The sequence below is a fragment of the Zootoca vivipara genome, chromosome 12 (genome assembly GCF_965207765.1).
Source record: "Zootoca vivipara chromosome 12, rZooViv2.hap1.1, whole genome shotgun sequence".
NCBI lineage: Eukaryota > Metazoa > Chordata > Lepidosauria > Squamata > Lacertidae > Zootoca > Zootoca vivipara.
In genome coordinates this window covers 41,161,360-41,186,087 of record NC_142595.1, presented here as the reverse complement: position 1 = coordinate 41,186,087, position 24,728 = coordinate 41,161,360, and the positions used below count along the sequence as shown (strand labels likewise).

Here is a 24,728-nt window from a genome sequence, read left to right as displayed (position 1 = left end):
TTGTTGGTTATTGACATCTGGGGCTCCTGCCCTGGGAATTGCTCTTGGCTTTTTCAAGCAAAACCGCCGAAATCACACCACCAAGGGAGCCACTGGAGAGTGCAGTGCCAGAACAGGTTTTAACACCAGGGACTAGAAGCTTGATGTTGATGTGGAAATCCCAGGTGGGGGAGAGAAGGTTCTGCGAATGTAGCAAAGTGGGAGAGAAAGGAGAGTTTAGCAGAGGAATTCTAGAAAGGAGTATTATTCCCATTTTAGAGAATGGCAAACTGAGATGTGGCAAACTAATGCCAATGACATTCTGATCCTCTCTACCTACACTGGAGTGTGGGGGACACAGGCCCTGGGGCCAAATGAGTCCCTCCAAGGCTCATCTTATGTTTATCTGGCCCTCTAGATTCTCCACAGACCTTCCCTGGCCACCACCACTCTGTGTTCCAAGGACACATCTGGTCAGACCTCACCTGGAGTACTGTGTCCAGTTCTGGGCACCACAGTTCAAGAAGGATACTGACAAGCTGGAACATGTCCAGAGGAGGGCAACCAAAATTGTCAAAGGCCTGCAAACGATGCCTTATGAGGAACGGCTTAGGGAGCTGGGTATGTTTAGCCTGGAGAAGAGAAGGTTAAGGGGTGATATGATAGCCATGTTCAAATATATAAAAGGATGTCATATGGAGGAGGGAGAAAGGTTGTTTTCTGCTGCTCCAGAGAAGTAGACACGGAGCAATAGATTCAAACTACAAGAAAGAATATTCCAACCAAAACATTAGGAAAAACTTCCTGACAGTAAGAGCTGTTCGGCAGTGGAATTTTCTGCCAAGGAGTGTGGTGGAGTCTCTTTCTTTGGAGGTCTTTAAGCAGAGGCTTGATGGGCATATGTCAAGAATGCTTTGATGGTGTTTCCTGCTTGGCAGGGGGTTAGACTGGATGGCCCTTGTGGTCTCTTCCAACTCTATGATTCTATGAACAGTTCTGCTTCACACCCTCCTTGAGTGTTTCTGCCTTGCTGGAATGTGTTCTTGAAGCCTGAGAATGCCTCTTGCTGGCCTGGGTGACGATGGAGAGGTGTGTGGTATACAAGCTAGCAGACTGCACAAAAGATAACAATTGCATGTGTGGCCTCGCAGCAAAGAAGATGGCCCTCAGGCTGGGGGGAGGGGAGATTCCCCATCTCTGACCTCCATGGTCCCTCTTGGTTAGGTCTTGGGTTCCTCAAGTAAGCCCATCCACAAATCACGCCTTAGTTTTCCGAAAGGAAGAAAGTATTTTGCACCCCCCTTTTTCTATTCACACAATAGCTCCTGCGACCTACGACAGAAACACCACAGGAGCTTCTAAACAAAAGCCAGTGTTTATTCTGGTTGGAATTAGTTTCCCATCAAATGTCCATGGCGATTCAAGCAACCCTGGTATTCCTGCCCGCAATGTCTATTTATCCAGCTGTTTATTGCCTTCAGGAGACATGGCTTCCATGCAGAGATAAGGGGTGGTCAGTCACGCCAAGTCACCTCCACTTCGTCCGTACGATACCTGCAGAAAGGTGGGAAAAGGCCAGACTGAGGCTGCGTTCGGGCAGTGATTTATTCTGTCTTCCTAACTTTCCCTTACTTATAAAAAAAATACTTGTTCTGTTTCCCTACCATTGAAGGCAGGGCTGGCAACAAAAATAAGGTTCAGCCATCTCCATTTGATAGCTGCTGAAGCAACATCAGCATAGCTGCCAAGTACCCCATTTCCCCCGGGAAACCCCCGTATTTTCTTACCGTTTCCTGCAGGTGTCCCGAATGGCAAAATACCCCGTATTCCCCCGGATTACAGAGCTCCTGCCGGTGGCCATGTTCTTCTGGTGCCGTGCTGGCACCGGAAGTCGCTTCTACGCACTTCCGGACATGCGTCGAAGCGACTTCCGATGCAGCTGTGCCCATTCCCAAAATGTCCGCCGCGCCAGAAGTCGCTTCTACGCATGTCCGGAAGTGCATAGAAGCGGCTTCCGGTGCCACAGCGCTGCTGATCCCGGATTTTCAATCCGGAACTTGGCACCTATGAACATCGGAGCTCTGCTCTCCTGCAGCACAGGCCTCGCCTGAGATCTGCACTCAAGATACCCTCCCCCACCTCACAAAACAAGGCACAGTCACCTCTGTGTAATCCATGAATCCTGAAGCGCAGTGATTTGCCCTGATCGGAACATCTCCCAGCCAGCTTGTGCAATCATGGCCCCATTGTCAATGCAGAACCTGGATGGAAAACGGGCAGAGAAGAACAATGGTTAAAGGGGTGTTGAGGTGGTGTCGGTGATGCTGGGACTTCTGGGCTCACTCCTAGCTTGGAGTTTTACTGCCTCTGTATTAATAAAACAATAAGCTGTGGGAGGCCACACGTCCACAAAATGCAAAGATGACATTTAGGTGCTTCTAGGTAAAGCTCGGGCAGTGGCGCTGTGGTCTAAACCACAGAGCCTAGGGCTTGCCAATCAGAAGGTCGGCGGTTCGAATCCCCGTGACGGGGTGAGCTCCCGTTGCTCGGTCCCAGCTCCTGCCAACCTAGCAGTTCGAAAGCACGTCAAAGTGCAAGTAGATAAATAGGTACTGCTCCGAAGGGAAGGTAAACGGCGTTTCCGTGCACTGCTCTGGTTAGCCAGAAGCGGCTTAGTCATCCTGGCCACATGACCCGGAAGCTCCCTCGGCCAATAAAGTGAGATGAGCACCACAACCCCAGAGTCGTTTGCGATGACCTAACCGTCAGGGGTCCTGTAAGGGGGTGGGCTTACAGGGAACAGCCACCCCTCATCAAATCCAGCTCTTCAAATGGCTCGGACAACAGCGGAGGGACAGGAGACAGGAAGGAGGAAGTGAGCGGAGCGGGCCAGGGCTCAGGCAGCATACAAGAGCCCTACCTGCAGCCTGTGATATCAGCAAGGAAGGAGGGGGCAGCAGAGAGTTCAAGCGGGGATACAGCAGAGGGGCGTCCTTTCAAATTCACCCCGGAACTGAGGCGATCAGCGGCTCGCAAAGGCAGGGGGAGGAGATTTGGGGTCCCCAAACTACTTGGCTGGGGGAGGAGCTGAAAAGCGCCATTGGGATAATCTGATAGTACTGAGTAGACATGTTTTCATGAAGCTCTTGCATTGTAAATAACTTTCACAATAAAAGTATTAAAGACAAGATGGTTTGGAGTGTCGTTGCTCAAGGGTAGCCAGCAACCACCCTGACAGGTCCCTTTACCTTTACCTTTAGGTAAAGCTCAATGCAGTATCATTCACAATGCAAGTTCCCTTATCTTGCGGTACAAATTTAACATTTGCAGTGGGAGAGCAAACTCTTATCTCGATCAAGGCCCATGTGAATAGAATCAAACTTGCTCAGCCTATAATTTGCATATCTGACAACTTTGCCCCGGCCCACAAAAGCTTCCAAAAATAAGGCTTTAAGATGCCATGAGATTCTTGGTTGCTTTTGCTGCAAAAGACTTTTTAACAAAAGGGCACAGCTACCCCTCTGCATTAACCATGTTTATGAGTTTGAAAAAAACAGGTTTGGAAAACCATTCTGCTGCAGACTCATGAGAGCCTGAATTTGGGAGGGTCTTGGAATGGAAGCAGGCAGGTGGAAGCTTACCTTTCATCCGTAGCAAAGAGTTTTGCTCCTCTTTCCTTGCACATGACTCCCATCATCTCCTGCAGCCGCTCGTTACCTGGAGAGGAAGAACACAGGGAATGCATGCTGTCCATTAAGTGAGGGCAGACAGACAACATGCCAGAAAAAGCACCTTTGTATGTTCGGCACCTGCCCGCCTCCAACAAGGGAAGAACCTAACTCAGGCATAGGCAAACTCGGCCCTCCAGATGTTTTGAGACAATTCCCATCATCCCTGACCACTGGTCCTGTTAGCTAGGGATGATGGGAGTTGTAGTCCCAAAACATCTGGAAGGCAGAGTTTGCCTATACCTGACCTAACTGGTGGGTGGGTGGGTCTCAGTCTTGGCTGTCTATAGCAGGCATCCCCAAACTGCGGCCCTCCAGATGTTTTGGCCTACAACTCCCATGATCCCTAGCTAACAGGACCAGTGGTCAGGGATGATGGGAATTGTAGTCCAAAACATCTGGAGGGCCGAAGTTTGGGGATGCCTGGTCTATAGCAAACCCAGCCTTCTTTAAGATCAGTTACCCCTAGGATAGTGTTCTTCAACTTTGGGTCTTGTTAGACTACAACGCCCATCTTCCACAGCCAGTTTAGCCAATGGTCAAGGATGATGGGAGTTGTAGTCCATCAGCATCTGTGGACCCAAGGTTAAAGAACACTGCCCTGGTAGTTTGGATTTTGTTTCCACAGAACAGCTGTGGGTATAAAATGAAGAACACACGAAGAGTCTACTGACCAATAGCCCATCTAGCCCAGCATCCTGGTCTCAAAGTGGCCAAACAGATAGATGCCCCTGGGAAGCCTGCAAACAGGACCTGAGCACAAAAAAGCCCTCTCCCCACCTGTGATTCCTAGCAACTGGGATTTAGTCATATGCTGCCTCTGGCTGTGGAGAAAGAACAGAGTTATTGTGTCTAGTAGCCATTGATAGCCTTATCCTCTGTGAATTTGCTTAATCCTCTTTTTAAAGATGTCCAAGTTGGTGACCATCTTGGATCAGGAATGGTAACTTGGGTTGAAATACATATGTGGAAATCTCCAAATTAGAAAGGGTCGAGTCAGAGCTTTTAAAGAAGCATTTGTTGCTGGATGAAACACAGGTGAGAAATTTGAGGATTTTGAAATGGTGGGGAAGCAATTAGATGTGACACCGTTCAACGGAGGCTGGAAACAAGAGGGTCCCAGCTCAGTTTTGAGAGCATACTGGGAGCGATGAGAAAGCACTGGGGAGGGGGAGCGACGCAGATGGAGCCACTGTATGGGTCAAATTGCTCTGAGGTCATGTTTGGGGAAGGAGAGATGGGAGGAGAATTCAGAAGGCGAACGGGGCAGCGGCTTCAGCCATTCGCACCACACTTGCTTGGTGACACCTACAGCCAACGCCGCCCACGATCAATGCCTCACGAGAGCCTGTGTGCGCCATGGCCCGTTCCGTTATCTCCACCAGCATAGCAAACAGAGTCTCCTGGTGGGCAGAGAGAAACCAAAACAGACAAAACAATTACGAAGGCATCCATTTTTGAGTCTCGTGTGTAGGCCACAGGTTGAGACCCCGGGCCCTGGATTTATGTGGGCATCATAATTAGGCACCCATTGCCACAGTGGGTGCCCTTGCCCACCCACTGGTCCCACCCTCTTCCATCTCTGGGCACAAAGTGTGTCACCCTCTCCTGCCTGCCCTGATGGGTAAGGAGAGGAACCAGGCCCTTCATAGTTGCTAAGCAACCTGCCACCTCTTTCTTAGTTGACCTGGAAGCAGCTGATACACTAAGTTGGTCCTCAAATAGGACTGAAAAGCAGCCGCTCAGGAGGAGGGACCAGAAATGCTTTTGCCCAACAGTGGGCAGCCTTGAAAGGCCCCCAAGAGCATCAGAAGATCCCAGCATCTCCAGACAGGGCTGAGAGAGATCCCCTACGTGAAACCCTGGAGAGCATCGATACCTGTCCTTGTAGACAATATTGAGCTAGAAGAGGCACTGGTCGTCCAACCCAAGCAACTTCCTATGTTCATATGGCAACCCTAGAGGCGGCATATCAGCCCCATCCTAGGCCTTGGTCTGGTTAGTTCCTCACCTGTAGAGAGAAGCAGAGGTCCTCCGGAGTACATTCTTTTGCAGCTAGCATCCTATGAGCCACTTCCTGCGCAGAGAGAGAAAGAGAAGGGGGGGGGGGGAATGAAGAAGGGTTGCCACCGTTTTTGCTGGCAAGGCTGCTGCGCAGCTACAAGCAGGCACAAGCTCGACCCGTTCTCCGGCCTTGAAGTCAGGCTATAGTTTGAAAGAAGTCCCATGCCTGTCATCCAGCACTCAAGGGCAGAAGAAACCCCAACACAGAGAGAGAAAAGTGGCATGGAAGATAACAAGATTGAACCTTACCTCTATATGAGACAAGATTCCCGAGAATGACACATCCATGCCTTTCACTGTATAGGGGAGTTCGACCAGCTTTTGGCCCCTGTGTAGGAAGCAAAATGTGTTAAGTCCCCCTCTCACAAACCCAAGGCTGTTTTATAGGGGCCCAGTCCCCTTAGAATCCGTTTTTTTAAAAATACACCTCAATGCGCTAGGCCTCATTTAAAAAGTGTGGGGAAAGGCATCCAATACGTGCACCTTCGGACACATTTACACGATTGTCTGTGACAGGAATGAAGTGGGGTGTGTGTGCGTTATATGTTTAATACATAAAACGAGTCTTCCCAAGGATATAGCTAGGCATTGGGTGACCTAAAACCTTGTTGATGAGAAATATACACAATGGGGGTATCTCAGGGATTTTCCTGCCACAAATAATCTTGTGAACTCACATTTTATTATTATTATTTACTTGTACAATAAATTTTATATTGTGTTAAATCGTTGTTATTCATTATTTTGCTTTTCATGATAAATAAAAATGTATTACCGGGTATATATTATTATTAAATATCTTTTTTTATCACCATCCCACTTTCCTTCTACGTGATGCCCTAACAACAACAACAACAACAACAACAACAACAACAACAATTTATTATTTATACCCCGGCCATCTGGCTGGGTTTCCCCAGCCACTCTGTTTCCAACAGAAAAATAAAATAAAATAATCGATTAAACATTAAAAGCCTCCCTAAACAGGGCTGCCTTCAGATGTCTTCTAAAAATCTGGTAGCTGTTTTTCTCTTTGACATCTGTTGGGATGGCATTCCACAGGGCAGGCGCCACCACCGAGAAGGCCCTTTGCCTGGTTCCCTGCAACTTGGCTTCTCACAACGAGGGAACCGCCAGAAGGCCCTCGGCACTGGACCTCAGTGTCCGGGCAGAACAACGGGGGTGGAGACGCTCCTTCGGGTATACTGGACCGAGGCCATTTAGGGCTTTAAAGGTCAGCACCAACACTTTGAACTGTGCTCGGAAATGTTCTGGGAGCCAATGTACTGGGAGCCAAGGCACAAGAGTCATGTCCCCCATTTTAGGGTCTTGCCAGCTGCCACACTCGGAGGACTTTCAGCATCCTCTTCTGCAGCCCCCCCCCCCCCCGAGTGAGGACGTGGTTCTCCTGTCATCCTCAGACTCTGGGAATGACTCCCTCTGTAGCTTCTGCTACTCTGCAGTCACGCAGGTGCACGAGACTGCAGAACTGGCCACAGGGCCCTTGAAGGGTTGCAGACAGTCCTCCCCAGGGACGTAGAACCACTGAAAGAGAAGACTCTGCCAGCCTTGGGGTAACTTAGGACCTTCGCTGGGAGAGCATCTTCCATACCTCAGCCAACAAGGCTCGCTGGAAGCTGTTCAGGGTCCTGATCTGCTGTGCCTTGACCTGACTTGCCTAGACTTGAAGAGACTAGAAGAGGTGCTGGTAATTGTGACTACTATCCCTGTGGGGGTCCCGATCCCCAGCTGAACAGGGTCTAGGTCCCTGCCCTGCAATCTCAGCTTTGCTTAGTAAAATTTATTATATATATATCGATATATATAAATTTCGCACATTGCATATAAAAGGCTGAAAATGGGGAATATAGCATTTGGGGAAAGCTCAGGAAGCCCAAAAGAATCCTATTAGGATGGACTTTTAGCAATTGGGGCTCAATCCCAATTTGGGATGCACCCCAAACAGGACACTTTTCCTTTTGCATTTATTGGCAATTCCTAGTCCCTTTTCTTCTCCCAAATTCTGGGTGTAGGTCAAACGATTACTGAACAACTTTCTCCGAAGCCGGGGTGGGATTGAGAATGAAACAGAATACCCAGTGCAACTCATGCAGCACGTGAAAAATTTAACATGTTTGCACAAAATGTGTGTATGTCTTTTTTTTTTTTTTTACATTACAGTACTCACTTCTTGGCCATCTGTTCAATGTTGTAGCCCGGGCTGGGATCGTTTGAGATCTAAGTCGAGAGAGGCAACACAGCTGTCAGTACTCTATACGGCCTCGTAAGGCACCATCACCCTTCCCATCACACAGAACCAGCCGGATCGACCATTGGAGAGCCATTTGGCTACGCACGATACTCATCCCGTGAGAGCAGCCCTACGAAATGAGAGTTCTAGCTGCTGAGCGACAATCAGAGAAAGGTGGAGAGGGATAGAATTTGCACACGAGGAGAAACGGGGAAGCTATCACTTGGCTTTCGCCTTCCATTTTCTGCATCTCTGGCAGCTGGTGTTCCCTTCTCTACCCCTTCCAAGTCATTAAGGAAAATCAGCCTCCAAGATGAAGGAGAAGGAGAGATAGAGAAGGGGAATGTAAACAGGAGGAGAGAAGAAATCAATTATTTCTCCATCGCTTTGTGTGTCACTTCTATCCCCCACCGCTCTCAATCTCAGGCAGGTAAGGTAATGGGCCCAGAGTGGCCTGGGGGGGGGCGGGGCGGAACTGGCCTGCTCTTATTTATTTATTTATTACATTTATATACCACTTTTTCCTTGAAGGAAATCAAGGCGGTGAACAAGTTTCTCCTCCCCCCCATTTTATCCGTAGTTCTCTCTAGGGCTGGGCGCTATATCAATATATCATTCAAAACCAGTTTGAAGTCCGTACAGTGACATCGGTTCCATAATTTTTGACCTGGCGATATACTGCGAACCATATGTGTGTGTGCTGTGCAAAAAATCATGACGCGACAAAAACTGTGAAGCTAGTCAGTGCCTCTACGTAGCTTCATCCTCATTTCAGGCGCGGTGACGTATCAGGATACCGCAGTGTTTAGCTGGTGACATATCGCGATGTCGAAAACCAGGTATCCTAGTTGTCTCTCCTTTCAATTGCTCACCTTCAACACCCGAGCAAAGCGGTCCAGGCAGTTCCCTACGGCGATGTCGATGGTTTCTCCAAATATACGATATCGGTGCTCAGAATACGCAATAACCTGGGTGTGGGGGGGAGAGGAGAGGAGAAAGAGAGGGGCAACATTACAACGATCAGGACACCTCCAGACCTTACGTCTAAAGCACACTCAGCGAGTGCTGGACTAGGGTTGAAATCTCCAAGCAGTGGGATGGGGAGGAGCCAGCCAATACAAAAGATGAAATAAATTAAGAGGGGGAAGAGCTTGGGAGAGAGCCTTTCTGATCCAGAGCCTTTCTGGATCAGCCCACAAGCCAGACCTGAGCACAAGAGCCCTCTCCCTGCCTGCAGTTTCCAGCAAGGATACTGCCTCCTACAATGTAAGTACAGTGGTACCCCGCAAGACGAATGCCCCGCGCGACGGAAAACTCGCAAGACAACAGCGTTTTGCGTTGTGCGAGGTGTCTCGCAAAACGAAGTTTTATATGGCCGTGCTTCACAAGACGAATAGGGACGCATTACAGTAAAGTCCCTTGCCCTCGCTGCCGTGCCGCGCTCGCCCTCGGGGATCCGCTGTTACCCGCTGCCGTTGCTGGCCCGGAATCGGCCCCCTCAGCGCCGCTGCCGTGCGCTTTCTACTGCTCGCCCTTGGGCCGGCCCGGGATCGGTCCCTCAGCACCAGCGCCGCCGTGCACTTTCTCTTGCTCACCCTAGGGCCGGCCCGGGATCGGCCCCCTCAGCGCCACCGCCACGCGCTTTCTCCCGCTCGCCCTAGGGCCGGCCCGGGATCGGTCCCTCAGCACCAGCGCCGCCGTGCACTTTCTCTTGCTCACCCTAGGGCCGGCCCGGGATCAGCCCCCTCAGCGCCACCGCCACGCGCTTTCTCCCGCTCGCCCTAGGGCCGGCCCTGGATCGGCCCCCTCAGCGCCGCTGCTGCTGCTGATCAGCTGAGAAGTGGGTACAGTACTCTACAGTGTACTGAGTGTTTGCGAGTGTGTGTGTGTGGAGGCAAGACGAATAGGAACACATTAATTAAATTTCAATGCATTCCTATGGGAAACCGTGCCTCGCAAGACAAAGTTTTCGCAATACGAAATGACTCGTGGAACGAATTAATTTTGTCTTGCGAGGTACCACTGTAGAGCAAAGTGGGACTACGACTCCCAGCATCCATGACCGTGGGCCATGCTGGCTGATGGAAACTGGAGAACGTCAACAACATATGGAGGGCCACAGGTTGCCCTCTCCTTGCTGCAGCGTTCAAAACACAGCAAGACTAGGCACGGAGAACTGCGGAAAGGGTAGGAAATATACATTTCACGCCCCCCCCCTCCCAAGGGGCTAACGGGTTCATTGAGAAGCACCCAAGTTCAAAACTCTGGATACCAGCTGCCGGGAATCACACCTGGGGAGAGTTGCTGTTGCATTTGGGTCTTCCTTGTGGGCTTCCCTGTGGGCCACTGTGAGAACAAGATCTTACCTGTGTGTTTCCACCGCTGACGTACAACACGGTCGGGTTCTGGGCACCAGTTATCAGCCTCCCCATCTCGATGTGCCCCACGCAGTGATTCACCCCAAGCAGAGGCTTCCCCCACAGCTGGGCCACCGTCCGTGCCACAACTGCTACAGTCACCAGTGGGGCACCCATGCCTGGACCTGGATAAGGGAGGGAAAAAGATGTTTAAGTCCAAGAGAAAGAGTGTGGAGAAGTGGTTAAGAGCGGTAGACTCGTAATCTGGGGAACCGGGTTCGTGTCTCCGCTCCTCCACATGCAGCTGCTGGGTGACCTTGGGCTAGTCACACTTCTCTGAAGTCTCTCAGCCCCACTCACCTCACAGAGTGTTTGTTGTGGGGGAGGAAGGGAAAGGAGAATGTTAGCTGCTTTGAGACTTCTTCGGGTAGTGATTCTTCTTCAACAGGACCAGATGGAATTTGCCTCTCTCACATCCTGTTCGCGACTGTGCTTTCCTCAATACTCTCTTCATTGTCTCCATCCAAGAACTATTAGTGTTATTATCATAAAACTGCCACCTTATAAAATGTGGGATAAAATAGAAAATGTGGTCCTCCGGGCTTCTATCTCTGGCCCTCAGACCTCTGCTCATGCCCCTCCCCCTCGCTGGACCTGCCCCACACTAGCTCAAGTGCTTTCACCTGGCTGAAATGTTTCCTTGAACTGTGGTAATGCTGCCTCTTGTTTGCTGAATGCAGAGAGATGCATTTGAAGGAACCTCCGACCTGGTCTTCAAGGGCACCCGTCTGGTGAGTCTCTTTGAGGAATCAAAAATGGCGGCTGCCCAGCAAGAATTATGTGAGGGACTCACCCTTGGTGAAAGCCACAGCATCAATGTCCTGTGGCTTCAGCCCAGCCTCCTGTAGGGCCTCCTGCAGCACAGCAAGGACACAAGCCCGGTGGTGGCACGCAGTGTCACTTGGCAAGAAACCTGGAATGTGGAGGGAGAAAAAAGGCATCAGGACAGGGAGGCATGGAAAGTTTAAAAGCTGAAGGCAGATCTCTTAAGGAGGGCTGTGTAAATTCAGTGTATATTGCACCCCCTTCTCTCTGTACACACTCCTCTGCACTAGAATCCCAAATTGTGTATCAAGAAAAGAATTACGCAAATGCTTGTAGAACTTGGAATGGTAAGGAAGAAGCGTACTCAGGGCTGTGTCTGCGTACACTGAGATTCTGCAAATAATTCAAATCCTGAAGATTACAGCTTTTTTTAAGAAAAAACAGCAGCCATGTTCCTAAACCTTACGATGGAGAAGCTATGCTTGAAAGTGCATTGGCAAAGCTGATGGACTTTGCAGAACTGGTGAAACTGACGGGAAGAATCCTGAACCTGCGAGATCAAGCATTCCAAAAGGACTGGAACAATTTTATATTATACTAGCTGGCCCGGCCACGCATTGCTGTGGCTCATCCCTGTGACTGCCCCCACCCTGTTCCGACCCATGACCTATTCTGCCCCCCCCACCCCCCAGCTCATCCCTGTGACTCCCCCCACCCTGTCGAGATGCTGTGGAGAGGGAAGCTTTCCTAGGTGTAGTACCAGTGTAGCCATCACTAGTGGGCGCTGTTTTGCAACCTCTCCTGTGCTCCCAGCATTCCCGGCTGTCTGAGTTGTGTGTTCGGGAAAAGTGGGTTTTACCTGCTTTACCTGCCATAGGTGTGACATCTATCTACGCAAACGGTATGCAAACCCTCGCATATCCGCATGGGACGTTGTGTCCAAAATTGAACGCGATCGGTCAAGCGGTTTCAGTGAAAAGTGGAGACCAACAAACATGTCCCTTTTACATTTATATATATATATAAATTTGAAAGACAACCGTAAGCAATTAACATCATTAGCAGGGTTATCTGAAGGTTTGTAAGATGAAACTGCTACCTATTCAGGTTGAGTAATATAATATTTTAGGTAATGATGTAACAAGGATAGGAAACGAAGCGAAAGGTAAAGATGCAAAGTTTAATTTTGTAAACCACAAGACGGGAGGAAGGAAAGTTGTTAGGCTAAACTGAGATAAAATAAGAGGATGTGATGTGATGTTACATAATGTGATTATATGCAAAACCAATACAAAATTATTTTTTAAAAAATGAAAGTGCATTGGCAAGGTCGGCTGCAGTCTCAGAAGCCAGAGAGACAGTCAAATAGTGCCCTGCCCGTAACTAGCAAAATGGGAATTAATAAAGAAACCTGGAATTATGCAAAATGTAATTCCAGAACGGCAAAAGGGGGGGGGGGAAGAGACTCACTCAAAGTTGTTCAATTCACATACCTTGCATAGGTTCTGGTTTGGTGTAGGATTTGGACATAGCACAAAATATGACATTCCTTCAGTGCAGGGTACATGCACCCCAGGGAACACAGGGCGGAGGAATAACGTGGTAGAAAGGCTACTCACCCTGCCCCGGAGGGGTGACATATGTTCGCCGAGGGTTGCTCAGCACCTCTCCATCCCGCACAATCCCCACTCCAATCTTGTTGGCACTGCCCTCAAAGCCTATCACCACAGGCATAGCATCCTGGAAAGCCAGAGAGAGAGAAGAATTTTATTTTGTTGTAAAGAGGCACCATATTGCCTCCAACCCACCGGAGGCAGTTTTAGCGTAGCATGACCAGTTTTGGCCGCACTGGGCACTGCACTGCAAAGGGGCACCACATCAATGCTGTAGAACAGAGCACAAGAAGCACGTGCCAAATTTTCATGTTGCACAGGGGGGTGCCGTAGAAATTTGAGCGCCAAAGTCTGCCACTGAGCCCACTATGAAGAAAACAGAGTTCTGTACAATCACAAACACATATCAGAACCACCACCACCCCCACCCCCCATTTCCCACTTCTCCCTTCCCTGCCCTACCTGGTAACTTATTTATTTATTGCATTTCTATCCCATCTGCAAGGAGCTCAAGGTGGTGTTCCTGATTCTCCTGCTCCTCATTTAATCCTCACAGTAACCCTGTGAGGTAGGCCATCTGAGAAGTGATGACAGACTCAAGGTCATACAGTGAGCTTCATGGTAGAACCCTGGTATTCAGGTCCTTATCTGACAATCTAAACTGGCTCTCCATGCTGTTATAATAAGCATGCAGTAGCAGCCATGCAGTTGACAGGCAGAGATGCCTGTCCACTTTTTTTGCCACCCTGGTGGGCATGTGCAAGAAGGTGGCTAAAGAGCATGTGCTTGACATTTGTATGACCTGAGATTTTTCTCTTTCTATCCAAGATTTAGCTCAGGCTTTAGTTCCACTGGGAGAAAAAACAGGGCAGTTCCAGCTCTGGCTACCAGGTTTTAATAAAGTCGTTGACAAAAAAAAAGGGTATTCAGGATGGTGTAGGTTTTGCAAACTCAGTCCAGGTTGAAAAGGCTGAGCCAGTTTAGCTTGGAGAAAATTAAGGGGAGATGGTGGCAGTTGCCTCCAAACATCTGTTACTTTGAAGATGGAGCAGACTTGTTCTCTGTTGCTCTAGTGGTTAGAACTAGAATGAATAGGTAGAAATTGCAGAGATTTGGGCCAAATTTTTATGGGAAACTTATTAACTGTAAGGGCTCTTTTACGGTGAAGCAGATTGCCTCTGCAGGCGGTTGTGGACCACAACTTCCATCATCCCTCACCACTGGCTGCACTGGTTAGGGCTGATGGGAGTTAGAATCCAATAGATAGACTGTGCGCTATTGGGTTAACCCAGGCATCCCCAAACTTTGGCCCTCCAGATGTTTTGGACTACAATTCCTATCATCCCTGACCACTGGTCCTCTTAGCTAGGGATCATGGGAGTTGTAGGCCAAAACACCTGGAGGGCCGCAGTTTGGGGATGCCTGGGTTAACCCCTTTTAAGGACCTGAAATGAAGGGTTCTCGCCTTGATCTCGTCTTCCATCTGTGGGAGAGGGATGTTGCACGTGTGAATCAGGGACCTCCGGGGGCCCTGCCTCCTCCTACTAGCATTTCAGAGCATTTGCTTAGCGCACTGGGAGCTGCAAAGAAATAGCCAGAGGCGGGCTTACAATCTCTTCCGGCCCCCAGTTCAGAGGGTGGCGATGGGCTCCACGTGGGTTCTCTGTCTCTGACCCAGGCAGGGTCTCCCCGCTTCCGTGTCTTTGCCCTGATCCAAGTTTGCAGCTGCGAGATGATGATGATGATGATAAGAGGAAGAACCGGGGGCAGGGATTGGAGGGGGAAAGGCGGGGGGGGGGAAACTCGGGAGAAATTTAAACTGCAGCGCCTCTTCCTCTTTGATTTTAGGCAACGAGAAAGAGGCAGAGAATCTAGAGATAGAAAAAGGCAATCAGCTCTCGACTTCCGGTTTTCATTCGGCCATCTCCATAAGCGGGGGGCTCGCAAGCATAGGCATTTTAATAACAATTTTTTTAAAAGCACTGCTTCTCTTTAAGAGCCTTACTGGATCAGACCCAGCGCCACATTCTTATCATCGCAGAAGGCAGCGAGATGCCAACCCCTGGCATGAACGCCTGGCTCTCTCACTCCACCTGCGAGTCCTAGTTACTCACTGGCATTCAGAGGGATGCTACCTCCGGCAGTGGAACATGGTCATCTTTTAAAAAAAAAATCCTGTGCAAACTCTCTCGCCACCCCCGATTTACTGTATTTTATTTTGCAGTGGCCGGCGTCCCACAGTTCAACTGAGAACCTAAGGTGTTGGTATAATTTCCATTAAAACTTGTGACTCCCCTTTGGGGCGGAGGCTGCCCGGAGAGAGTCCCGCTACGTCATCAAACAGCGAACTTCTTCTACTCCCTCTCCACGTGACACACTCTAAGTTTCTTTAACCCCTTCGTGCCACTACGGTCCATAGCCTTTCCTCCATCAAAACCAAGGCATCTCCCCTCTCGCTTTCACAATTAGAGCCCCGCCCTCTCAGGCCCTTTTCAGCAACCTGTGTCACGTGATACAAATCCACTCCACGTGCTTTTCTCCGGGGCTCTCCATTCTCCTTGCGCGCGTGCGAGCTCTGCAGTCTCCGCCTTTGTCTCTGGGCAGCGCAGGGATCCTGGTGCGGTAAGGAGAAACAATTGGAGTTTGATCTTAGCTGCTTATTAGCTATTATTTAATTTTATTAATTGCATTATTTATACAAAAACGAAGGGGGAAGCTGGTCTTCTGTCTTTGCAGAGGGAGAGTGTATTGATAAGGTGGTTTCTCCTCCCCGCTTTTTGTTCCCCCTTCTCCCTGGAAGGCCTTTAAAGGTGCCCTTAAAAGTTGTGCGGCAGGTAAAATCTCAGCTGGTGCTGATTTCATTATAGTTGCATGGCGGGGCGGGGGGGGGGGACCCACAACCCACAACCCACAGCCCAGTGGTGCATATGCAATCGTAGTTGCATAGCGGTTCAAAATCCAGTTGGTTCAGAATTCATCGTGGTTGCATGACAGGTAAAATCGAACAGGTTCAGCCCCCCCCCGTTGCATCTTGCTAAGATTTGAATTAGCCAGAAGCTTAATCCAGTCTAGTGTCTATGCCTCCTCATATATTATTTCTGCGCTCTGGGCAGCTGTCAGGGCACTGTCATTTGAACTGGGGGAATTATCATAATTGGCTAAGAATGAGCAGATATTTGTAGAGCAAAAAGACACTTTGCTGGGTGGAAATAATAAATAAATAAAAATAAATAATAACTAGGGGATTTGTCTTAAGAAAAGCCTGCCGGATCAGGCCAAAGGCCCATCCAGTATCCTGTTCTCATAGCAGCCAGCCAGATGCGTATGGGAAGCCCATAAGCAAGACTTGAATGCCAACAGCACTCTCCCCACTTGTGATTTCCGGCAAATGGTATTCAGAGGCACAACACAGTCATCTCATCTTTATCCACCGTGAATTTGCCTAATCTTTTAAAGCCACCAAAGTCAATGGGATTTATGGCACTAGAAGGTGCCGGTTTGGGAGTGTTTACCATAATGATTCTTCCTCCCCAGAAGACGACTTCGCTGCTCAATAGCCTGCTGCAGGCGAGGTTGCACTGCCAGCTGCCTAGGGTAGGATCCAGGTGGGCACCTACGATGCCAAAACGGGGCAAGAAGAAGGAAGGTGAAGCCCTTCCTGAGGAGAAGGAGGCAGTAGCAGGTCGGTGTCTTCAGTCTTGGCAATAAAGATGGATTTGAATGTGGATGAGGCTTATAGGATACTTGTGATAGATATTTTTAGGACTCACCCTATTCTTGTGGCTATAATTTGTTTTAAACTTTTTAATATTCATATATTTAATGCTGTAACCTGCTTTGGTACTATTTTTGTGAGGGATGGATAAGAAATTAAATTATTTTTATCATTACTACTACAGTGGAACCTCGGCTTACAACTACCTCTGTTAATGAACGCCTCCGTTTACAAACGCCGCGGACCCAGAAGTGTTTACATCCGGGTTCCGCGGCGTCAGATGCGCAGATCGCTTCTGCGCAGCTCGTGCATGCGCAGAAGCGATCCAATTTCCATTATGGCATCAGCCAGGTGATTGACAGTTGCAAGCCTCAAAGAGCAGGCAGGCTTACTTACCTTCGATTTTAGTGCTGTGGGCCCATCTTTCAATGAGGTGTCACTATCTTTCCACCTAACTAGCCTTCCCCACAATGTTACTGTGAACATAAAATATTGGGATGGGGAGAAAGAGAACTTTGTACACTGCCTTGAACTCTGCGAAGGAAATGTATTAATGAAGCAAGTAATCTATTTTATTATTTATACATGTAGTGGTACCTCGCTAGACGAATGCATCACAAGACGAAAAACTCGCAAAACGAAAGCGTTTTGCGATTTCAATGGAGACTTGCAAGACGAAGTTTCCTATGGCGTGCTTTGCAAGACAAATTTTTTTCGTCCCATAGGGTGCCTCGCAAGACAATTTTTTTTCCGTCTTGCGAGGCACCCTATGGGAAACCACACTTCAATGCGTTCCTATGGGAGCCGCTTCGCAAAACAAATTTTTCGCTATACAAAGCGACTCGTGGGACGAATTAAATTCGTCTTGCGAGGCACCGCTGTAATAAATAATATTGCATGCCCAGCGGGTTGTATACTGCTTTGTAGCTGAATAGGAATTTGAACCCTGGTCTCCTAGGTCCTAGCTCAACCCTCTAACCAACACACTGGCTTGTAATTCTACGTTGCTAGCCCTGGAGTTAAGTAAAACCACTTCCCTGGTGGAGGTGTTCCTCTGCCCCAGTCTTGGTTACTGTGTGGCATCTTTATATGTGTGTTTGTTTTCTGTGGTGAATGAATGAATGACACACATGTGTTTGGATCCAATTTTGCAAATAAATCCACAGAACTAACCAGCCTACCTCCCCACCCCCAATCCACTAGGCTACACTGACAGTATTCAGATACTAGTGTATTTCAGCCCGTTCAATAATGGGCGCTAGAACATCCTGGGGTTCGGAGAAGCGCTTGCGCAGCGCTTCTCCAAACCCTGGGACCTGTCCTTGCTGTCGGCGGCAGGGGGACAGGAAAGCGCTTGCGCAACGCTTCTCCGAACCCCGGGACCTGTCCTTGCTGGACGCACACACGTGCGCGCTCCCCCCCCCCCGCCAACGCTCAGTCCAGCCAGGAGCGGCGGTTGGCAGCCGCAGGGAAACGATAGGTGGGGGGAGAGCGCGTGTGTGTGTGCGTCCAGTCTCTGCTGTCCAATCCCTGTGTCCCTGGGGCCCATGCGCAGTAACCCAGGGACACACGGGAAATCTGGATGCAGAGACACTTGGACTTTTGTTATATAGGATGGACAAAAAAAAAGAAAAAAAAGAAAAACTGATGCTTATAAACCACCACTACATAGTTTCTTGGAGGAAAATGTTATTTGCTAGAATAGATGAAATCGGGCAAGTAGGTATTTGCAAACCTTACAGGGAACCCCGATGTCTCTTATGACTGATGAAAAGGGATTTGTTTCTTACTCTTCACTCTTTATTCTTGCCAGAACCAGAGCCTAAGAAGGCTAAGAAAGGTGGGGCGAAAGCTGAGAAGGAGGCCGATGGTCCAATCCTGTACCAAGACCCCCCTGACAAACTCACCTCTCCCAGTGGCAAGAAATACACCTTGAAGGTCACCTCCTGGAATGTTGACGGGATCCGAGCCTGGTTCAAAAAGAAGGGGCTGGAGGTAAGGCATAAGAATAGGCTCAGCCGGTGGAGGCTGACCCCTGCGGGGGAGTGGGGGGGCACTGCCCCCCTAACCCCAGTCTGCCCTCACAGCCCCATCTGCCTGCCTTCCTGCTTGCATCTTGTCCTGCCGGCTGCTTCCTCCTCCATCTCAGTCTTGCCCCTTGGAGACAAAATGAGAATGGAGCTGGCCAGGCCTCTCTCCTTGGCTGGCTGTCCCCCTGCTTTATGGGCTCCCTGCCTTCCACCCTACCAGAATCTGACCTGGGATCCATTTATCCCATGACTGTTCATAGATCTTGCTCCCCTCCTCCATGAATTTTTTAATTCCATTTCAAAGAGGCCGTCGCCGCCACATCTCGTGGTCCGTGAATTCCACAAATTGGATCTGGGTTCCATGAAGGAGTCCTTCTCGTTTGCGTGTCCTGGATCTGATGCCAGTTATTTGGGTGACTCCTCCTGAATGCAAGGAATGGTGTGGGACGTAGATCTTCCCCCTCCCATGTGCCTCCCTTCTCTCTCTGTACTTTATTTTGAGAATACAGTCATACCTTGGTTTAAGTACGCTTCGGTTTGAGTACTTTCAGTTTAAGTACTCCGCGAACCCGTCTGGAATGGATTAATCCACTTTCCATTACTTTCAATGGGAAAGTTCGCTTCAGGTTAAGTACACTTCAGGTTAAGTACAGACTTCCGGAACCAATTGTGTACTTAAACCGAGGTACCACTGTAATTTGGTAAAAAGCTTATACAGTATTGAGTCTCTTTAGTGATTCCCCCAACCCCAGTATCTAAAGTAGAAAAAGCCCCACATGCTGTAGTTCAGAAGTGGGGAGATTGTGGTCCTTCAAATGTTGCTGGACTCCAAATCCCATCAGCCCCAGCCATCGTGGTATGATGGGAATTGGAGTCCCCGACCTGGAGGGCCACAGCTGAGCTACGTTGGAGGAAAGCCTCTGCCTGGCGGTTTGTCTCCTTCCCTGCTCCCCTTCCACCTTCGTTACAGCCATTTCCCCCTAGTTGTGCTTCACCATGGCTACCCATTGCGTTAAATGTTTCCTTGGAGATGATGCAGGCCCTCAAGGGATAGTTGCATTCCCACCCTCTCGTAGAGACACAGTTAGGAGCCAGTGGTATGGCAACCAGATGTCCTCCTGGGTAAACCAGGGAATCCCCCTGGGGCTGCAGGAAGCAAGCAACTGAGCCGATAGGCTGGGATTAAAGCTCTTCCCCTCCCAGAACAGACTTCTCAGTAGGGATGTAGGAGTGCAAGTAGAGCTGTAACAAAATGTTGCTGTGCAGAATGCTCCCATTCTGGGTGCCAGCCAGCCAGGCCTTTTTGCAGGATGCTCCATTCCATTCTCCCACCTGGCTTTCTTTGTCATCTCTCCCCCACCCCCCACCCCCAATACTCAGCATTTCTTTGCATGCTCAGACTTTATTGGGCTAGGTTTTTAGTTTTGTTTTATAGGGATGTTCTTCCTCTTCACGTTTTTGCTCCCCTAAAGCTTACAGTGGTACTTCGGTTTAAGTACACAATTGGTTCCGGAAGTCTGTACTTAACCTGAAGCGAACATTCCCATTGAAAGTAATGGAAAGTGGATTCATCCGTTCCAGACGGGTCCGCGGAGTACTTAAACTGAAAGTACTCAAACCGAAGCATACTTAAACGGAGGTGTGACTGTTTTTGCAAATATTGGGGATCCCCAGATCTTGCTTGACGCCCCTCTCTTGTTTCTGTGCAGTGCTGTTTTGGTACATAAGACCCAAGGAATTTGGGAACTGTGACGGTTATTAGTATGTGTCCGTTGTACTCCATATTGTCAGTGATGACTGGCAATGGCTTTCTGGGTTTCAGACGTGGGTCTTATGCCAGCCATTCTTCGAGATGTTGGGGAAGCATGTTGAAGACGGCATATAAGTGAATAAATACACATTTTTCTACGTTTTATCATCACAGCACTGCTGTGAGGGAGTTTTGCCTGAGAGGGCAACAATTAGTCCACAATCAGCAAGCTTCATAACCGGGTGGGGATTTGAACCCAGGTCTCTCTGGTCCTAGAGTTGACTCTATTACTACTACAATTGTACCTTGGTTGACAAACACCTTGTGACTCAAACGTTTTGGCTCCCGAACGCCGCAAACCCGGAAGTGAGCGTTCGGTTTGCGAACGTTCTTTGGAATCTGAACATCTGACGCAGCTTCCGTAGCTTCTGATTGGCTGCAGGAAGCCGCACCTTGGTTTCCAAATGTTTTGAAAGTCCAGCGGGACTTCCGGAACGGATTCCGTTCGACTTCCGAGATAGGACTGTACTACTACACCACACTAAGGCTCAGCTGGTAGAGCATGAGGCTCTTAATCTCAGGGTCGTGGGTTCGAGCCCCACATTGGGCAAAAGATTCCTGCATTGCAAGGGGTTGGACTAGATGACCCTCATAGTCCCTTCCAACTCTACAGTTCTATGACTCTAGGAATCCCTTCAGTACGAAGCTAGTTTCGTCAGCAACCTAACCCAGGCCCCTCTCTCAGTCTGCTCCCCACCCTGCTAAATCCAGTTTTTCTTTTCGCCTCCAGGCTTGATTATTGTAATTCGCTTTAATTAAATTTTAAATTTAAACTGTATTTTTACTCGCATTTTAATTGTTTTTCTTTCTTTTACGTCTTATTGTAATTTTATTGGTGTCAGCCGCCCTGAGTCCGGTTTTGACTGGGGAGGGCGGGGTATAAATAAAAATTTATTATTATTTATTTTTCATGAGAAGATGGGAGACCTGACCTAAAGCCATCTCTCCCCACAGTGGGTGTGTGAGGAGAAGCCAGACATACTCTGCCTCCAAGAGACAAAATGTGCGGAAAAACAGCTGCCGGCCGAGATCCGGGACCTGGCCGACTATCCCCACAAGTACTGGGCCTGCTCTGATGACAAGGAAGGCTACAGTGGGGTGGCCCTCCTCTCCAAAGCCAAGCCTGTAGATGTCACCTACGGTATCGGTAAGGACTTCTGAAACCCCATGACAACCTGTACTGGCCCTCCAGGCCTCTTGTCTGGCCCCCAGAACTCTCCTCAGGCCTTGCCTCTCTTGTCTGGCCCTGTCTTCACACCTCAAGTGTTTTTATGTGGCTTGAACGTGTCCTTGAACTCTGATGGCTTTCACTTGTCCAGATGGAGAATAGAGAGGAACGTGTGTAGAAACTGTGTGAACGTAACATTTGTATGAATTACTTTACCCACTTTCCCCTCTGGCCTCCCCCGCCACCGGCATGTGGCCCCTGGAAAGTTGTCCAGACAGAAATGCGGCCCACGGGCTAATAAAGGTCCCTCACCCCTAAACTACACTGTCCTCTGCCACAAATCTATCCTGGGTTGTCTGCAAGTCCTGTGTTTCTTTTGCTTTTGAACGATGCCCTTGTTTATCTTACAGCTAGCATAAACAATGGTCAAGGATCATGCTGTAGTCCAAAACATCAGGATTTTTTTACAATTTTCACTGTTAATCAGTTTGGGACAATTGGTCAACTGCCGGGTCTTGCATAGTCCCTGGCGAGGTGCTTTGAAAAGAGCCCTGTAGACAAAAGAGAAAAAGGTCACCTGGCGACAGCTGGTGTGGTGTAGTGGTTAGAGTGTTGGGCTATAACCTGGGAGACCAGGGTTCGAATCCCCACTCTGCCTTGTAGCTCACTTGGGCCAGCCACCGTCTCTCAGCTGGTGTATGTAAGTGTAAGAAAAGGGGTATATAAATCAAAAGAAGAGTTTGGATTTGATATCCCGCCTTATCACTACCCGAAGGAGTCTCAAAGTGGCTAACATTCTCCTTTCCCTTCCTCTCCCACGACAAACACTCTGTGAGGTGAGTGGGGCTGAGACTTCAGAGAAGCGTGACTAGCCCAAGGTCACCCAGCAGCTGCATGTGGAGGAGTGGAGACGCGAACCCAGTTCCCCAGATTACAAGTCTACTGCTCTTAACCACTACACCACACTGGCTCTCAAACAAACATTGTGACTCAAACTCTGCCTGCAAGGCCTGAAGGAGACCTAGGTTCCCCACCAGATCCAGTTGTCCGCTCTGCTGCTCCTGTAACCAGTGACTGTTTCCGTTCTCTGCCCCTCCTGCAGGCGAGGAGGAGCACGACAAGGAAGGCCGGGTGATCACGGCCGAGTTCCCCTCCTACTTCCTGGTGACGGCCTACGTCCCCAATGCGGGCAGGGGCCTGGTGCGACTGGAGTACCGCCAGCGATGGGACGTGGCCTTCCGCTCCTACCTGCAAGGCCTGGCTGCCCGCAAGCCCCTCGTCCTCTGCGGGGACCTCAACGTGGCCCACCAGGAGATCGACCTGAAGAACCCCAAGGGCAACAAGAAGAATGCCGGCTTCACCCCCGAGGAGCGGGAGGGTTTCGGGAAGCTGCTGGAGGCCGGCTTCGCCGACACGTTCCGCCACCTCTACCCCGACACCCCCTACGCCTACACCTTCTGGACCTACATGATGAACGCCCGGGCCAAGAACGTGGGCTGGCGGCTCGACTACTTTGTGGTCTCCAAAGACCTGCTGGAGAACGTCTGCGACAGCAAGATCCGATCCACAGCCCTGGGGAGCGACCACTGCCCCATCACCCTGTACCTGGCTGTCTGATGGAGATACAAGGGGATGGAGAGGGCGGTTACTAACATGGGTCCTCTGATATTGCAGCTGGAGCCCAGAGGTGGATAGAGTGACCCGGCCCTAGAAAACCTAAAAGTCCTGCTTGTGGGATTTGAGAAAACGCCAGGGGTTGCCAACACAGTGCCATCCAGATGTCTTGCTCTTGGGAGGTGCAATCCACAACATCTAGAGGGCATTATGGTGGCAAACTCTGGTCCATGTTCATGCCCACTCTTCTCTAGTGGGGGCTTCAAATTTCCCTGGTATTTGTTCACAGCAGGATATCTGCAGAGGGCGCCCACTGGGTTGCCTGCTCCTGATCTGGGAGACCGCCTCTTTTGCAGTTCTGCCTCTCCCCAAGGATGGTTTGGGGCTTGTGAAATGGTGCAGAGTGCTGGGGGAATCCAGTGCTGCAGAAGTTCATGCACCACCACCACCACCCCCCCCCCGCTGCCTGTTGCGAGTCAGCAGGGTCTGGTTTTCCCCTCTAGAGCAGGTGGGAGTCAAGAGGCGGGAGATGCAGGGTAAGCCATATGGTGTCTTTCTGACTCCAGGCTGTTAAATGTGAGGTTGGTATTGCCGGTTCAGCAGCTGGCAACCCTTGTGCGATGTAGTTCTCGAAAGTGGAAGCTTCTCTGGTATTTAGGAAAAGCTAAGAGTTTTCTCTTTCCAACTCCTTTGGCCTCCCCTCCCTTATTTTTCTACCTAGCAGCTACCCGTTTTCTCCTTACAAAAGGCTGCCCCCCTCCTCTAGGCAGCAATGGTGCTCCGAGACAAAAGATTTAACTCTTCTGGAAAAAAGTGCATTAAACTTTCCTTTATATATATATAAAATGTAAATTTCTACAGCTGTCCTGGTTATTTTTGCGGCATTATTCTCAAGGTTGGAGGGTCAGCAGAGGTGAATGGGCACTGCCACACCAACGCTCAGTCTGCCTTCCCACTTCCAGCCAGCCCAAGGGGTCACCTGACCTGTCAGCTTTAGTCTCTGTTACCCCTTGTGTCACTCAATAGGGGAGACCATGGGGACAGGCTCCACCTAGTATTTGGCTCCGTTCCAATGGGCTTCAGCCACTATAGTTGGAGTCTTGAGTGATGGTCTTCCTCCCTGCACCCTGCTAATGACTATTTGCTTCATTTTTATCCTGTCCATCTCCCAGAGTCACAGGAATTACTTTCCCCATCTGTTGGATCCTCCAAGAAACCTATGAGGGAGACCTCTGGCAATGACTGACTCATGGTCATCCAGCGACTATCACACTTGAATGAAGATTTAAATGCAGGTCTCCCTAGCACAAGGGTAGCCAACGTGGCACCCTCAGTTCAGATATTCTTGGACCAAATCTCCCTTGACCTTTGGCCGTGCTGACTGGGGCTCATGGGAGTTGCAGTGGACAATAGGTGGAGGGTCCCACATTAGCTACGCCTGTAATAGCCTCAGCCTGACAGCAACCCTGGCTCTAGATTACTATATACCATGTCACCTTTTTTCTCCACATGCAGCCTATTGCAGCTGAATTAGTTGAATTCTATTCTATTCTATATACTGCTTTTAAGGTAAG

The 24,728-nt window shown here is 49.6% G+C and overlaps 2 protein-coding genes across 4 annotated transcripts; one reads left to right on the top strand and one right to left on the bottom strand.

The window, feature by feature from the left end:
• Nucleotides 1-1,335: 1,335 nt before the first annotated feature.
• Nucleotides 1,336-14,732, bottom strand: OSGEP (O-sialoglycoprotein endopeptidase). Of its 2 annotated transcripts, none has more exons than XM_035137079.3 (12): nucleotides 14,428-14,732; nucleotides 12,824-12,944; nucleotides 11,233-11,352; nucleotides 10,389-10,564; nucleotides 8,895-8,990; nucleotides 7,960-8,009; nucleotides 6,021-6,099; nucleotides 5,719-5,784; nucleotides 5,020-5,110; nucleotides 3,621-3,696; nucleotides 2,142-2,240; nucleotides 1,336-1,533 (listed from the first exon to the last, which is right to left on the bottom strand). In XM_035137079.3, exons 2-12 carry the CDS (start codon nucleotides 12,936-12,938, stop codon nucleotides 1,494-1,496), a joined length of 1,008 nt encoding a protein of 335 aa, XP_034992970.1. In that variant the 5' UTR covers nucleotides 12,939-12,944; nucleotides 14,428-14,732; the 3' UTR covers nucleotides 1,336-1,493. The 2 variants fall into 2 exon arrangements, with proteins under 2 accessions (XP_034992970.1, XP_088511023.1); XM_088654897.1 differs by having other exon boundaries at nucleotides 14,283-14,670.
• Nucleotides 14,733-15,217: 485 nt separating this feature from the next.
• APEX1 (apurinic/apyrimidinic endodeoxyribonuclease 1) lies at nucleotides 15,218-24,014 on the top strand. Of its 2 annotated transcripts, none has more exons than XM_035135883.3 (5): nucleotides 15,218-15,439; nucleotides 16,352-16,499; nucleotides 18,346-18,527; nucleotides 21,327-21,519; nucleotides 22,643-24,014. In XM_035135883.3, the coding sequence occupies exons 2-5, from the start codon at nucleotides 16,436-16,438 to the stop codon at nucleotides 23,155-23,157; spliced, it is 954 nt and encodes a 317-aa protein (XP_034991774.2). In that variant the 5' UTR covers nucleotides 15,218-15,439; nucleotides 16,352-16,435; the 3' UTR covers nucleotides 23,158-24,014. The 2 variants fall into 2 exon arrangements, with proteins under 2 accessions (XP_034991774.2, XP_088510709.1); XM_088654583.1 differs by having other exon boundaries at nucleotides 15,410-15,651.
• The last annotated feature ends 714 nt before the right edge of the window (nucleotides 24,015-24,728 follow it).